The 16,522-nt window shown below is 41.5% G+C and overlaps 1 protein-coding gene across 4 annotated transcripts; it reads left to right on the top strand.

Annotated features, from left to right (window-relative positions):
* Positions 1-3,135: 3,135 nt before the first annotated feature.
* MS4A1 (membrane spanning 4-domains A1) lies at positions 3,136-13,887 on the top strand. 4 transcript variants are annotated; one of them, XM_032879128.1, is made up of 7 exons: positions 3,136-3,320; positions 8,807-8,981; positions 9,425-9,544; positions 10,699-10,755; positions 11,493-11,729; positions 12,749-12,811; positions 13,665-13,887. In XM_032879128.1, the coding sequence occupies exons 2-7, from the start codon at positions 8,823-8,825 to the stop codon at positions 13,881-13,883; spliced, it is 855 nt and encodes a 284-aa protein (XP_032735019.1). In that variant the 5' UTR covers positions 3,136-3,320; positions 8,807-8,822; the 3' UTR covers positions 13,884-13,887. The 4 variants fall into 4 exon arrangements, with proteins under 4 accessions (XP_032735019.1, XP_032735020.1, XP_032735021.1 ...); XM_032879129.1 differs by having other exon boundaries at positions 3,137-3,320; positions 11,493-11,558; positions 12,710-12,811; XM_032879130.1 differs by having other exon boundaries at positions 3,137-3,320; positions 11,493-11,558.
* Positions 13,888-16,522: the final 2,635 nt, after the last annotated feature.

Below are 16,522 nucleotides of genomic sequence, written 5' to 3' on the forward strand. Positions count from 1 at the left end.
TGAACATAATAAAAACATAAAAATAAATTTTAAAAAAGAACGTGGTGAGAGCCTGGAATCAATAGTTTTTAAAGATCTCTAGGTGATTCCAATGAAGAGCTTCTCTCTAGTGTAACAGAAGCAACAAGATTCTAGTAACTGCTTTTGCATTCAGTCTGATGTGATAGCTCATATTCTTTAGCCTGTGGAGATAACTGCTGTAAACTTGTGGAAAGGGGAACTAAAGTCTTGGTATTATTATAAGAGCTGTTTTGAGGTCACAGACACCCTAAGAGAGCCTCACGGACTCCGGGAGATTCCCAGGCCGCACAGGGAGATGGCTGCCTTACATTACGTTTCCTTCTGCTGACTGAACCACCTGCTAAGTATTAGAGATCTTCCTTCTGTCATCCCAGCTGTCATGACTGCTCTCTGAGGTAGGTCTGTGTCACAGACATGAAAACTGAAGCTCAAAGTGGTTGATTTTTCTGAGACCACAAAAGGAAGTAGGGATTTAGAACCAGGATTTGAGTCAACATGCTTAACTCCAAATCTCATTATCCTGTGCTTCTTTTGGCACAGAAAAAACTTAGCATATGCAAAGAGATAAACTATCAGGTTTTCATTTCTGCCATAAGCTGGAAGGATAAAGGCCTATGGGTACATATGTGAGGGTAGGAGGCAGGGGAGTGAGATTCTAATGAAAAATATTTATTTAAAAAAATTTTTCCAGTGGAATTATGTTCTGATGAAAAATATCTGGCACCTGAGTGAGGCTGAGATGTGTGGGGAAATTTAAGGGTGAGAATCCCCATCAGCTAACAATAAGGGCTTTTAAGTTCGACCTAGGTCTATACGTTAGTTTTGCGATTTAAAGCTTAATGGCTTTGCAAGTTATTTAACTTTTGTGAGCTTTAAATTCCTAGACTAAAATGCAACAATACTTACCTAATGGGTTTGCCATGAGCCTTAAATGAAACGTGAACTAACTTAATCAGTGCCTGGAACTTAAAAATCACACAGTGAATGGTAGGTTTTCTTATAAATGTAGAACTGAGGTTTTCTTGCTTCCTAAACATCACTTTTTATCACTTCTGTGGCCAGTTTCCCTCATTTCCTGGTCATTAGTACCCACGATTATAAAATGGAATCGACACTATAGATATTAAATGGGCAGTGCTTGGCACAGAAGTAGGTGCTCGGCTCATTTTATTTGCCTGTTAAAAATTTCAAGGAGTCCCTCGGAATATGGAAGGCCTCGTCAACTACACAGCTCTCCTGATACTGGAGAGCCTGGCGAGAATCATCTGGGTGGAGAAAGAACTGAAGCAGAATCAGTCTCTCTCACAGCAACCAGAAAAACCAGCCCCACGTTCAAGGGACATCTAGACCAATGGCTGAGTAACTCAAGGACGCAAGTAATTATGACGAAGAATGCAGTTTCCATAGGAGAGGCAAAATGTTCTAAACACCAAAAAAACAAAACAACAACAAAAAAAAGAGTGTTAGGAGGTAAGGGGAATAAAAGGAAGGTAAATACGAACTAAAAGTTCAGTTAATAAACTTTTGTGTACACTCAAAGAGATCATCATCTGCAAACAAGAGGGCCACGGGGTAATGACAAGAGGGGAGAGGAATTTTAAATGTGTAAATGTTTTACCTAATATCCTCAAATGTTACAGAGAAAAAAAAAAAATATGGAACACAGGGAGTGCTACTGACAAATCCAGACTGCAATGGAGGTTTCAACACAATCAGTCAATCCAAACCAGCAAAGACAGAGTGAATGTTTGTTTGTTTTTATAGATTCAAATTCAAGTTTATTCAGGAGGAATCACCCAAGAGCTATCTAACTGATCTCACTGGCACAAAAAACAGAGTAGCAAATACTCTGAGGCAGACTTGGAAAAACAGGGCCTACACAGAGAAAAGGATATGAAAACTCAGGTTGTGTGAGCCCAGTCCAAGCCTCACTGATGCCAGGCATGTGCCAAATTTCCATGCCAACTACATTCCCGTGACCATCCATCATCCTGGACTCCCAATTTCAGGCCTCACAATCACCCACAGCTCAGATCTCCTGCAAGTATCACCCCTGGCACCAACATTCAAGGACTCTAGTAGATGAACTGAAGCTTAAGCAGATGGCAGATCTCATGTTTCCACTCTTCTTTAAGATTGACGAGAGGTGACCTCATGCCTTTTAATCATGGATCCTTGATGACAGCAAGTCATTGGCTCTAACCCTCTAATCCAAACCATGGCAGAGAGGAACAGAGTAAGGAGGTGGGGGAGAGAAAAGGTGGGAAGAGAGAGGGATAGAAGGAGGGAGGGAGATGGGAGAGCTGCCATATTTCAGCTTTTTGGATTAGGCAAACAATTACCTAATTACAGCCTTGAGTCTCTAATGAAATAAAGGACAAGGAAATTAAAAGCAATGAAAAATCCAACATATGAACACAGTAGTTGTATATGGTGGGGGCAGGGGAAACAATATCTCTGGGCAAAACTTTTTTTGATTCCTTTCCCAAATATTTACGCTTTCCTGGCTACTGGCTTCTTCTACTCACTTGATCTAGCAGTGGCATAGCTCTAGGCCAGACTGAAAAGAGAGGGGACACAAGGAAACTAGACAGATGGAAGAAAAGGGCAGGTGTTGTAGGTAAAAGGGCTACTTCAGTTTGCATCCCAAAACATGGAATTCTTGCCTCAAGCTTCTGAGGATATATTCTACGGCACCAAGGTATACTTTTAGGTAATTTCTAGTAAATCCCACACAAGACATACATGGCCCCACTAGAACCTTAAGTGTGGGTAAACATGGACAATATTACCTACAACGCTCCCAAACGACTAGGCTTAGTGATTCCTGAATCTCTCTGCTTGGATGCCTTCTTCCCACCTACTCACTCCTAAAAGTGAAGTAAAAAGGTAAAACTCCTAACAGCCCATCTTTAGAGAATTTCTAGAGCCCTTCTTGCCCTTGGGGACCCACCATCCACACCTGCTTACAGGGTGGAGACTGCAAAGTTCTTCTAATTAAGGTAGCGTAAAGTACGCCAGGCAGTCCCCAGGGGTCCTTTTCAAGAAGTGAAACCTCCTGGTAAGGCAGAAACTTTTTTGTATATCCTTTGGCTCTGGTCAGTGTGCATTAAACCAAAGTGATTGGGGCAAAGGCCAAGGTAGCAGAAGCCACTGATTTCCTGTCACCTGGTATCTATGAGAGGCCCCAGACCTGCCTTATGTCACTCACCCCTGTGTACGTGAGACACCAGCAGTGGAAGTGAACTCAGCAGCAAGCATCTGAATCAGCCACACTCCCCAAGGCCTTGGACACTCAGGTAAGGAACCAGTTTTCTTTGTTTAAGCGACTGAAAGGGAGGGAGTGATGGGTAAAGCGTTGGATGGTTTTGGAGACTAGAGATGCTCGGCTTTCACTCATGGGTTTCCCTGGTCAGGTTTTTCCGGTATTGTCACAATCTGAGGAGGGGTACCAGGGCTTGCTGCCCACCCACTCCCTTAACCACTCCCTCTCTCAAGAGAGAGCCTGGTCAATGAACTAGGAACCAGTCTACAAAAACAGCAGATTGCAGCATGTAGACAAGAGTGTGGTTACGGAGCTCCTGGGCTCAAACCGGAGCTCCACCACCTACAAGCCTATAGCAAGTTACAAACCTCTACCTTCCTTGGTTTGCTCACCTATAAGATGGGAGCTTATATAAAGCAAACCCACTGCTTTATATAAGATTACATGAGCTAAAATCCTAAAGCTCTTAGAACCACCTGGTTCTAAAGAAGAATATAATCAGCCATGGCTACCATGAAAATATTTCAACTTCTCTTGTTTTGAATGCCTTTGTCTCCAAAGATACGCTACTAGATGTGAATACCCTGAGATGTTCTTAAACATCACAGGGTAACATTTTCTGGAGGGCACTGCGGGGCCATCAAACTCAACACAAGAATCCTGCCTCAAATCTATCACAGAAGTCTACGGTGAGAGTGGGCATGGCAGACGAGGAAGACTTAAGGAAGGGCCACCAAGATGAGTTTTAGCCACGTCATTATTGTTTCTTAAAACCAGTATATAATGTGATTGCCTTTCCTGTTTCCCACAAAATGGCTTGATCTCACAGATCATCAAGTAAGATGAAATGATCACCTTTTGGTCCAGCATCTGAGCATTTATGTGTAAATCTTCCCTGAGGAAGAAGCTCAGTTTAACATTTATTGAGCTCACAGCTCACACAGGAAACAGGTTCTCTATCTAACCCTAGCAGGACGTATGTTAAGAAATGTACACCCCATTAGAGGAGTTACAGTATTAGCTCACGACAAAGAAAACAGTTCGTAACAAGGAAGGAATGCAGAGAGCTGGGGGCTTTGCAGAAGTCATGCCTGGCAGTCTTAGGTGATGTGTCCAATGGGGAGTTTGGCTATGGAGGGGCTGGAGGGGATCACTTCAATGTGGACAGGGTTCCAAGAAGAAAGCAGGAGATGTGTCCAGATCAGTAGTTCCAGCAGGGAGCAATGGGGGGGCAGCTCCAGAAGGGTTGTAGAGCTGCACCATGAAGGCCATGGGGGGCCATATATGGGTTTCCCCGGGAGGCAGTCACAGCCCAGACAAAAAGTTCAAGCTCAGGACGAGCAGGCCTTCAAGTGGTGATTCAGGGCCGGATCTAGCATCCCTACAGAAGATGAATCAGACAAGAGAAAGACCAAAGGCAGAAGAGTAGGATTTGGGGGCTAAACCAGGAAGGGAAATGAGACTCAAACTCATGGGGTGACGCTGGATGTAGAAAATGGTCCGCACGCAAGATAAGATACTCTACAGAGGAAGAAGCGGCAGGACTTGGCCACTGACTGAACACGGAGATGAAGGAGCTGGAGAGAAACATGGCTCCTGCTTTTTAAGCTGGGGGACAGGGGAACAGAAGTAAAGCCATCTGAGCGGTCATGCCGGAGGAAGGACCACAGACTCTGCAGCACAGGCCTCGGACAGAGCAGCCTCAGAGGAGTGGCCCTGGCAGCAGCTGGCAGTGAAGCCCAGAGAGCAAGTGGGTGGTGAGGAAGTAGAGTAACAGAGTAGAATGAGGAGCTTGGAAGAAGCAGGCAGTAAGGCGGGCACTAGGCAGTGGCTGGGGACATCGCCAGATTGAAGGAAGGGGCTTTGGGAATGGGGACACTGCAGCACATTTTAATCATCCACAGGTTTCCAATAATAATCATTATTGTTTGTTTAGTACATTATAAATTGCAAATCATCTCATGTTCTCAAACATCCTTTGAATAGTGAGATGACAAAAGCGGCGAGCAAGAGCGCCGGGACGAGCACTTTCTGTGGTACAGTACCACAAATAAAGACTGAAGATACAAGAACCACTTTCTCTGAAGGACTGACGTCCTGGCAGAAGGAGATGATGGGCTGAGGAGCACAGGCAGAGGGAAAGGAAGTCAGAACACGCTTCTTCAGAGATAATACGTGCATGAGGCCAGAAAGGATAAAAATGCAGAACTATTTTGAGTGACAAAGGAGGAAGTTGAGGTGACAAAATCTATGCAGCTTTGAACTTCTCATTAAATGATGTAATTAGTGGACCTAAAAGTCATTATTTGAACCAAAACCCATAAAGGCTGTGAGATTTTCAGCAGCGGATGCACACAGAAATAGTGGTGCCTTTTAAAAACCAAAAAAAGATTTGCAGAAGTCACTGTGATAAAATGGGGCAGTGCCTGATCAGCTGAACCCGGATGGTAATATAGCTCAGTGAAAACAAAACCCGACTGTGATCACATTTGACCAATGTGCCCAGTAACCCCTGCTAATGTACCAACTAGGCTTCGAGCTCAACTGTGTGTTGGGCATTGTTCAAGTCATTGTGAACAGTTAAAAAATAATGATAGGGCAAAGTTGCAGGAATCTATGATATCCTCAGGAGTACATGGTCTAATTTTATATATTCTCATACAGTAAAAATTTCATTACCTAGTCTACAATGTCCTGGCACAAAAATATGTGTATATTTTAGGAGATGATTTCCATAAAAAATAAAGTAGCATATCGAAATGGGTATGTTTGTGTTTATAAAATATTTTACAGTAATATGTGCCAAAGCCCTCGTAGAAATAGAATTGCCGAAGTGAGACATCAGTTTTAACAGTGAAATAAAATATTTCTCCCCTATGGTCATTACTGCCACTAGCCACTGCAGACACACCCCAGTAGGACCTGCTTTTATAGGAGGTTTATCTCACCAATAATACAGACATAGCCTCAGGCAGTTGAAAAATAAGGAGAAATTAAAACAACACTAATCCAGTTATATCCTTCTGTCCAGAGAATTGATGACCTTTGCTCTTGAAGTTGTCATCACTTAAAAAGAGCCCTCTGGAAAGGAGAGTGGGGATTCCAGCTTATTCCCTTCCTACCCATGGGAAAATTAACTTCTCTGGGCTGCACTTCCCCATCTGCAGAAAAGACAAATGCCTACTTAGTAAAGCAGGCGTTGGGTGGTCTGGCACTAGATGCAAGACATCCCAGGCATGCAGAGCATGCTCAGTCAACTGCTGAACTACGTAGTCTGGCCACAAGGCAGCAGAAAGAGCACAGCCTCAGAGCCACGGTGACTGCCTCCTGGTTCAGCTGTCACCTAGTGCAAAGTCGGCAACAAACCACAGCCCAGCCCTGGGCGGTAGCTTCCTCATTTGTCAAATGAACAGAATGGTTTCTGAGGTTCTAACCAGCTCCAAAAACTCTGCCTGGTGATAAGAATCAGTCTTTAAACTCCTTCATGGGCTATATTAATACATTCCTTTTCTTCAGTGATCTTGTTGGGTGGTTTGTGGTGCAAAGCACCAAAACCTCCAAGACCACATGACACCTGATAATTGAGAGGTGAAGTAAAAGCAAATGCAAAGCACTCAGTCGAAGACCCCTCTCTTCCCTTCAGCCCATGGTCCTGATAATATTCCGTTTTCAATTGCTTTCTAGGCATCGAAAGAGGGGAGAGGCTCCTAAGTGAAGGGCTGAACCTCTATTCTGCACAGGGTCCAAAGCAGCCGCAGATACCTCGTTAGATAGTCCAAGCCCTCAGTCACAGTCTCTAGGAGTCATGTAACTGGGAACAAGTGACCTAACTATTCCATGTCGGTGTCACCTTTTCTACAAAAGAGAAGCAACAATTCATCCCTTGTCCACTCTGTGAGGCTTGAACTCCTCATATGAAATGAACTGAACTCCAGATATGAAATCTTTGTCATTATAGAGTTCGTGCAAACATGAGGCCTGGGCGACTCCCAGGCCCCTGTCCCACAGCACACCTTCAGGCAGCCAGCTGGGTGTGACTTCAACAGGATAAGCAGGCAGGACGGACAGTCTTGGTCTCCAAGGCCCCTTACATGACTTAGAGCTGACAAAGAGGACACCAAAGATATGTCCCTAAAGAGAGATTCCCAGGGCCCAGGAAAGACCCAATAGAATTCATGTAAGTAATTGACATAAACAAATAAATGCCAAAGGGAGGCACAAGATGAAAAAAGTTGAACAGTCTTACAACATGAGAACTGGGAAGAGTCTTGGTAATAATCACTAACTTCAGAAATGAATAACAATGAATTCTAAGAACAGACCGCACTTCCTACTTTCTCCCCCTGTAGGAGGCACTTTCATATGCGAACTTCCTTGTTTCTCACAACCTGTCTGTGACAAGGGTATTGGGTCTCATTTTTCCAATGGGAAAAACAGAAACTAATGCTCCTGAAGGCAGTAATACTAAGAACTAGCAGAGCAACTAAACAGGTAATAATTATTCAGACTTGGGTACTTTACATACATTTATTTCCTCCACAGTGTTAAGAACTACTCAATCCACATAACAAGAGGGATAAGGTCTCTGCTTTGATGGGATTTATATTCTAGTGGGGAGAGACTGCCAATAAACAAGCAAGCAAACAATTGAGGGGATTCCCCATAGTGGTAAGTGCCAAGAAGCAAAAAACTGGGATGCTGTGCAAGATCACTGTGGACTGAGGATTCGAGCAAGCCTCTTCTGAGGAGTTGACATTTGAGCTACACTTGAATGAGAAGACAGTATTCACACACAGACCATCAGTCCGTTTAAGTACTACAGAAACCCTATTCTATAAGACAAGAATTATTATGCCCATTTTACAGTTGAAAACTTGAGGCTCAGAGAATTCAAAGAACTTGCCTGTAGTTTCACAGCAAATAGCATAATCACAATTTCAACCTTGGCAACCCATCTCAGGAGGCTAGAGTCTTAATATACAACCTTAGAGAGCCTCCTTAAAGTGATTTACTGGAGGTTGCAGAGTTGTGGCAGAGGAAGACTAGAATCAGCTCCTATGGACCCTAAGGACAGTCCTTACCATACTCCTTCATGATGCCAATGGACAAAAGCAGATAAGCAAAAGGATAAGGACAAGTCAATGACGAAATACACTTTCCAATATGAGGGTGTAAGAAAAGCATCCAGGGATGTGAGACACACAGGACATGCAGACAGATGAGCATGGATTTCTCTACAGTGATAAAGTGTGTCCCAAACATCATTGTCAAGAATCCTGGCAGGGATCCCTGGGCCCACAGGTCTTTGCCTGAGATGCCCCCTCAGATCCTGTCTTCAAACATAGTAGTAGGCTTTGCCTCATACCCAAAGACACTGGGAAGACACCCTGTCTTTCCTCAATGACACTCATGGAAAAAATATGGAGAAAAGTATTCAGGTGCATGAGACAAGATCAAAGACTGCTGAAAATCCTATTTTCTCTCTCTCTCCCCCCATTTTATTATTTGTTTTATTTTTAGGAATTCTGAGGGTGAAATGACAACATCCAGAAATTCAATGAGTGGAACTTTCCAAGCAGATCCTATGAAAGGCCCTACTGCCATGCATCCTGTTCAAAAAATAATTCCCAAAAGGATGACTTCAGTGGTGGGCCCTACACAAAACTTCTTCATGAGGGAATCTAAAACACTGGGGGTAAGTCAGCTGCACTCCGTTCTGTATCCCAGAGACTCTCTGGCCCACAAAAACAGATGCTGTAGGCCAGGTAGAGAATGCAACAACCCAACTAAAAAGTATTTGGTCCAACCCAAGGTGTTCTTTATATCTGACACAATATGTCAAACCAGAGATGTGTGGAGAAGTTACCACAGTGATCTATCTCCTTTTGACTTTGTGGCTTGCATATTTAGGAGTTTCCCACCCAAGTTTGTCACCAGCATCCCAGATATATTCTCCTTGGAAATGACCCAGGTGCTGGGTAAGATGGATCTGAACTACAAAGGGTCTTGGCACCTTCGCCACTTCCTTTAGACATTTTATGCAACCCCAAGTCAGGAGCCGGGGCTTCCTGCCTTACCTTTGTTTTCCGACTTGGTGATGACTTCAGTTCATCATCAGTGCCCCCATTCTCTCTCCAGGCTGTCCAGATTATGAATGGGCTCTTCCACCTTGCCCTAGGCGGTCTCCTGATGATTCACACAGATGTCTATGCACCTATCTGTATAACTTTGTGGTACCCTTTCTGGGGAGGCGTTATGGTGAGTAAAAACTAAAAACCATTTTGGAAGTGATGCAGACAAAAAGGTTAAGGAAAAGTATATGGCTGGGAAATAGGTTATGAGGCTAAAGTAATTTAGTGGGAAGAGAGGTTGACTAAACTGAGCATGAATCCCATTGAAAGTCAGTGATCACACTTAATGGGAATTCAGAGAGAGATGCCCTACCAGGATCGACACAGGGAAGGAAGATTGTCCAAAGTTGGACCTCTCCAAAATCAATATGGAGATGGGGGAGAAGGCACTAAACATTTGGACTGTACAGTATGGTGTTTCAGAAAGCAGGAAAACATGGGGGCATTCCATTTCCTCCCACCTGGTCCTTCCTCCTACAGTTCTGTGTAGTTATCATCATAGATGGTAAAACTAGTCCCATTCCAGATGAATCTCCTCTGGCTTAACAGCAGAGCAGCAATTCTTATGGCCGTTTCATGTACATGTTTTCCAAGCTTGTAACCTTGTCTGGGTATGGTATGGGGCAGCCATGTTTATACCATCATTACACTTCCATAGTTGCTACTACAAAGATATGCCCAGGATTGAAATTTTCAGAACAAAGAGAGATCGATTAAAACAAGTTTCCTCCATTTTATGGCCTGCACGGTAGAGAGAAGGATGAGAAATAATTGCCATCACTTCGGGTAGCAGCCAACATTTTCACGGAGTGCCTCTGGCCTTTAGGCCAAGTCTTTCCTTCCATACCGATTCACTCCTCATTGGCATCAAAGTCACTTAAATCACTGTAGACTCCAAGGAGAAATTCCACAAATTAAAAAAAAAAAGCTAAAAATAAAAATAAAACTACCAAATTCACAGTTGTTAGTATTCATTGACCTGAAAGTGTGAGTTTTGCCTCTGGTCTTACTTTATTCCTATCACAGCTCCCCCAGTTAGTTGAATAAAAGGCATAGAACGAACATAGTTGAGCATGAATAAAGGAGAAATGTGACTGCTGAAAAATGAATGAACACTATAAAAATGGCTGGACAGTTTAATGAAGGTGGTTGGAAATGCAGATAGCTTTTTTACAACCAGTTCTCAATGTGAAAAGTGACCTCCCTCTCTGCCTCTCTCCCTCTCTGCCTCTTCTCCCATGTTGCCCATGCCTTCCCCACCCACCATCTCTTTTTTCACAGTATATCATTTCTGGATCACTCCTGGCTGCAGTGGACAAAAACCCCAGGCAGAGTTTGGCAAGTAATCGTATGTCCTTCTTTCCCCACATCAGAGAAATACCTACTTTCTCAATGGAAAACAAAAAACCCTTAAAGACCTTTGGAATCAAAGTAGTACTGTGTTCTGTCTCAGTCCCCAAAAGCAAAAGAAAGCCACTGTGATGTTATTCATGATAAACCTGGAAATGAGATCTACAAAACCTGTGTCAGCAGGGAGTTGGTGGCGGTGTTCTTGCCACTGTTTGTTTCCACTTGCTGGTACAGACCCAGAGGGCTCTATCTGCTCCTTCCTTCCCTATATCCACAGAACCATCTCACTTCATGTGATGGAAGAACCTCCTTCCCTCTACCATCCTAGGCAGATATAATCTGAATACTACTTATATTCACTTACTCAACTGATATTTACTGAATGCCTACCAGGATGTTGGCAGTGGCAGTGGCAGTGAAAGGAAGTTCAAAGGTACAAAATAAAAGAATTTAGGATGAATCCTAGAATTTTCTCTCAATAAACTGATTGGATGTGAAGGGGTAAAATGAGATGGGGAAGTCCAAGGAAGGAACACGAGTTAGAGATGGAAGGTTGTCACATTACAGTGGCAAGGACACTAAAACCACTGAGATAAGTGTGGTTTAGTATGATTTAAGTGTACTGCCTTTCTGAGTCAGAGGAATGGGATCTAGAATTCCTTCCTAGATTTGACAGCCCAAATGAAATCAAACCCCATTAACAAATCTTCATGTCTCCATTTCAGGCCAAAGGGAAAATGATAATGAACTCATTGAGCCTCTTTGCTGCTATTTCTGGAATAATCTTTTTGATAATGGACATATTTAATATTACCATTTCCCATTTTTTTAAAATGGAGAATTTGAATCTTGCTAAACTTTCCATGCCATATATTAACATACACAACTGTGAACCAGCTAATCCCGCTGACAAAAACTCTCTGTCTATACAATATTGTGACAGCATACGATCTGTTTTCTTGGTAAGTATGAAATCAGGTTTCTTTCTTTCTTTTTTTTTAAATATGGTAAGTGGGTTTTTTGTTTTAATTTTATTTATTTGACAGAGAGAGAAAGAGAGAGTACAAGCAGGCAGAGTAGCAGGCAGAGGGAGAGGGAGAGGGAGAAGCAGGCTCCTTGCTCAGCAAGGAGCCTGACATGGGGCTCAATCCAGAACCCTGGGATCATGACGGGAGCAGAAGGCAGTTCTTAACCAACTGAGCCACCCAGGTGCCCCAGAAATCAGGTTTCTTTTCAGGGAAGAAGTTTAGCTTTTTTATTACAAGTGTCAACTCTGGATCAAGATATCTGCTACTTACTGTCTATACAGCTTTTGGGCAAGAATTTTAACCACATTCTGCCTCAGTTTCTTCAGCTGTAATATGGGGAAATTAACAGTAAAACAGCAGGGTTGTTTTGAGTAATAAGTTAACATACACAAAACCCTTAAAATTGGTACACAGAAAGTGCTATGTGTTTACTCTAACATTATTATTATTATTATTACTGGTTAATAATTACTAAGATGATTAAGATGAACACTGAAGAAGTACCTAAGTTACTATGAACATCTTTTGCCTCCATGAGTTTTTAGTGTGGAGTTTGAAGGGGGAAAATGCATCTTCCAAGTATAGACAGGTTTCCTTCGTCGTGATACCACCTAAAGCTGGATACAACTTAATCTGAGATTCAGTGATTAATTTTTCCTACATAAAACAGATTTTCAACTAATTACCATTGCCTTATTTTCTATCAGCAACATGCATTAGCGATCTGTGGCATGCCAGCTGTTGTGCTAATGGGTTAGGGTTATAAAGATACTAATAGTTCTCAAGATCGCTCATTACTCACCTAAAGAACTGACCTTTTAATCATTTAATTTTAACAAACAGTAGATGAGCACCAATCATATTCCTTATTTCATTATTGTATTTCTGCTCTTGTTTTTTCTGTCATTCTTCAGGGCATTTTTGCCGTGATGGTGATCTTTACCTTCTTCCAGAAACTTGTGACAGCTGGCATTGTTGAGAATGAATGGAAAAACCTGTGCTCCAAACCTAAATCTGTAAGTAGTAGCCACCCCGTCCACTAACACCCTGTAGGAAATCATGTCTACAAAAAATGATTTATGGAGAATGTAATCTAATATAACTTTGAGACTAGAAGCTTCACGAAAAATGGTCTTGGCAGATTTCTGGAAAGTAGAAAACACCTGATGAGGCAGAAGTGTCTTGAAATTTGAAATAAGTCTAAAGGTTAGACAGAGGATACAGTCCTCTAATATGTGCACTTACTAACCTTGAGTTCTGCTTCACTCCACGCGCCCATCTTGACTTGATTCCATACTTAATGTGTAAAAGTGGGATAGCTCAAGGTTGAAGGCTGATAAAAGCACTGGTTCTTCCACTTCATTTCTCAGTATTCCCTCCCCTGCACCTGCACCTTTTCATCAAATCCCATTTCCAAAACAATGGGTTCAAAGAGGCTCCACAATTGGGAGAGGTGAATATCCCAGTGACAGACTGATTATCAACTGCTTCAAACCACACAACGTCAGATTAAAATTTAGAAAGCACAGTTCCTTCATTTTACAGATGAGAAAAACAGATTCGAGAGAAAACAACCTTCCCAAGGTTATAGCTAATAAAGGCAAATCAAAACTAGAATCTAAATTCCTCCGTCCCTGCAGTGTTCTTTCCCAAATGCTGTGTGATCATTCCAGGCCAAGTGACAAATATCTACCGACCTTGAAGATGAGCTTTGATCCCCTGGGAAATCAATCCTGGTATTTGGAGGCATATAGGAAATAACACAAACAGCATAAAAACCAGGAAGTATCTGATAAATGTTCCTAGAGTTTGTTGACAAATGTGCCAATGGTAAAGGTCAAGAAACATTTGTTTAATTTTGTGTCCTAGGATGTAGTTGTCCTGTTAGCTGCTGAAGAAAAGAAAGAACAGCCGATTGAAACAACAGAAGACATGATGGAGCTGACCGAAGTACCTTCCCAACCAAAGAATGAAGAAGAGATTGAAATTATTCCTGTCCAAGAGGAGGAGGAGGAAATGGAAATAAACTTTCAAGAACTTCCCCAGGACCAGGAACCTTCACCAATAGAAAATGACAGCATTCCTTAAATGATTTTTTTTTCTTTCTGTTTGCTCTTCTTAGCATTAGAAACTAGTGTTCATAGCTTCCAAGAGACATATCCACCCCTATTTCCTGAGGCCTTCTGCAAGAATCCTCCATCTGTCTCTCTGGCCTTTGCGTGGGATGACCACAACTCACTCACACTCGCACTCTCTCTCTCTCTCTCTCTCATGCAGAGAATACAGCCACTGCAGGCGACTGTGCCGGCATGTTTCCTGTCTGGGGCAGCTCACTTACGTTACAACAAGGCAGGCTAAGTGTTATATACCACATGATTTCTCACTAGCCTTTTCCTTGGATAAGGCTTTGTAGTAGTGGTCAGTGTGGTAATTCCATCTCTGCCCCTAATGAGAAAGATAAATGTGGGCTCCAGGCCATCCTGAAACTATTTTTAATTCCTTCCACATCTACCTATTTTGTGGAGTCTCTTTTACTCTTAAGGAAAGTAAAAAATAGTAATAATGAGGGGCATTAAGGATCTATTCTATCTTTCTATGGGGCTGACACTGTGTCCACTGCTCTTAGAGTGTCCACACCCCATCAGGGAAGCTCTAAGTGGCCAAAACCCAACCCCTTCTTTGTACAAACAGCACAGCTTATAAATGGACGTGTCTGTATCTGTCTTAACTTTTCCTAACTCCTGTTCTAGGCTCATGGTTGCACTGTCTACCTACCTGTTCTAGGCTCTTGGTTGCACTACCTTCAGCCTATAGGCAAGAGAAGAAAGAATCAAAGAAAATGCCATAACGAGTACCCAAATCTTAAATGATAATCAATAGTAGCATTTCTAAAGTAATTTCTAGTTCACAAAGTAGGTTATCAAATAATTACATTTGATATTCCATAATCAAGGGAAAAAAGCTCCTATCCATATTTTACAAATAATTCAAAAAGGCTAATTTATAAAAAAGCAAAAGTAATTTGTCAGTGATCACAGCTAGTTTTGAGAGCCTTCTTTCATACTCAGATCTTCTCACTCAAATCCTACGATGTTTGAAATAAGCAAACTGCCTGCATAAACTACTTGAGCAAAGTCAACAGGTTTTAATGAGCACCTGCTCTCTAACCAGCACGAAATAGGTGTTGAGAGAGACACAGAGTCAGGAATCCAGTCTTACTCCTTGGGGATAAAAAGACTTAGACATTCACAATATTTGGGAAACTACTTACATCATTAATATATACTTAGCTGTTAGTAAGTAATCTTACATAATGCAGACACTAAGTGCTACGGACATTCTCAAAAAAGAAGATCATGCTTGAAAATAATATAATCAGTTATGATGCCAAATCTTAGGCAATAGCTATCCCACTTCTCAATTCCTGTTTATATTCAGACATACTAGTGCCCTACATAGAAAGAATGTTACTATAATCTATCACTTACATTTGAGCATTTTCTATATGTTAAGTGCGCCAGATTCTGGCAGATACAAAGACAAAGTAATTTCCACTCCTTGTGATATTTTTACTTTTTTTTAGGGACCACCAATAGAAGGTATTTACTGTGATTAGAAAAAAAAAAAAGAAGATGAGACATTTCTCTGTCTATGGAAAGTCCTCAAAATTAGCTTTAAATAAATAAAACTGTATCAGTGTTCTTGTCTGAAATCGGTGATTCCAACATGGTGTTTACACAGTCTTCTCCGTTCTTGTGACGTCAGCCCATGAGCGAAGCTCCTATAGCTTTAAATTCATATTCACATAAACTCAATCTGAGTTTGAACTATGTGATGTCAGGACATCAACTATTTATGCCAGGGTATTTTTACACACACACATTCCTGAAGAAAATTTTCATGGAAAATTTAATAACTAACAGATTTCTCCCACTTAGCACTCCAGAATGCGGCTAACATATGAGTCAAGCACTCTCGCCTTGAACTAGAAGAAATGGACAAGAGCAGTGGCAGCCCAGAGGAAAACAATTAATGAAGAAACCTACAAAGAAGACAAGATGTCACCTCTATCTTATTTTCCCCACTTCTGAAATATATATGAGAATACCTCTCCGAATCCATTATGTCTTTAAGAATTTTGTTTTATATATATTTTTATTCAAGTATAATTATTAGCATACTGTGTTATATTAGCTATTTATTCATTTTTATAATCTCAAATAATTATTTTTACTGACCTCCTGTAACTCCTTATGAGACAACACTAACATCTATTGTTAAAGAAGAATGAAAGTAATTGCTAGGATTTCTCCCCAATTATCCCTTTTGGCAATTTGTTCCTAATGGGATGACTGACCATCCCAGTCTATCTGGGATTGAAGGACTTCCTGAGATGCAGAACTCTCAGTGCTGAAACCCAGATAGTCAGAGGCAAACCAGGTTGGTCACCCCAGTTCACAGTAATACATAATTGTAACTAGTTGCAATCACTATAAAATGGACTTTTTATTCTTAGTATTATATCATACATATTTTTCCTTATTGATATATAATTTTCATAAGTTATTTTTAGTTGCAACTTAGTACTTCATTGAGTCCATATAGAATAACTGAATATTCCTCTATAATTGGGTATTAAGGGCCTTTTTAATTTTTTTAATTTTTTGAAATCATGTTTGGAGCTGCAGAAGACAAGAGCAAGATACAGATTTCTTCCTCTCATTATT

The sequence above is a fragment of the Lontra canadensis genome, unplaced genomic scaffold (genome assembly GCF_010015895.1).
Source record: "Lontra canadensis isolate GAN:19392208 unplaced genomic scaffold, GSC_riverotter_1.0 scaffold66, whole genome shotgun sequence".
NCBI lineage: Eukaryota > Metazoa > Chordata > Mammalia > Carnivora > Mustelidae > Lontra > Lontra canadensis.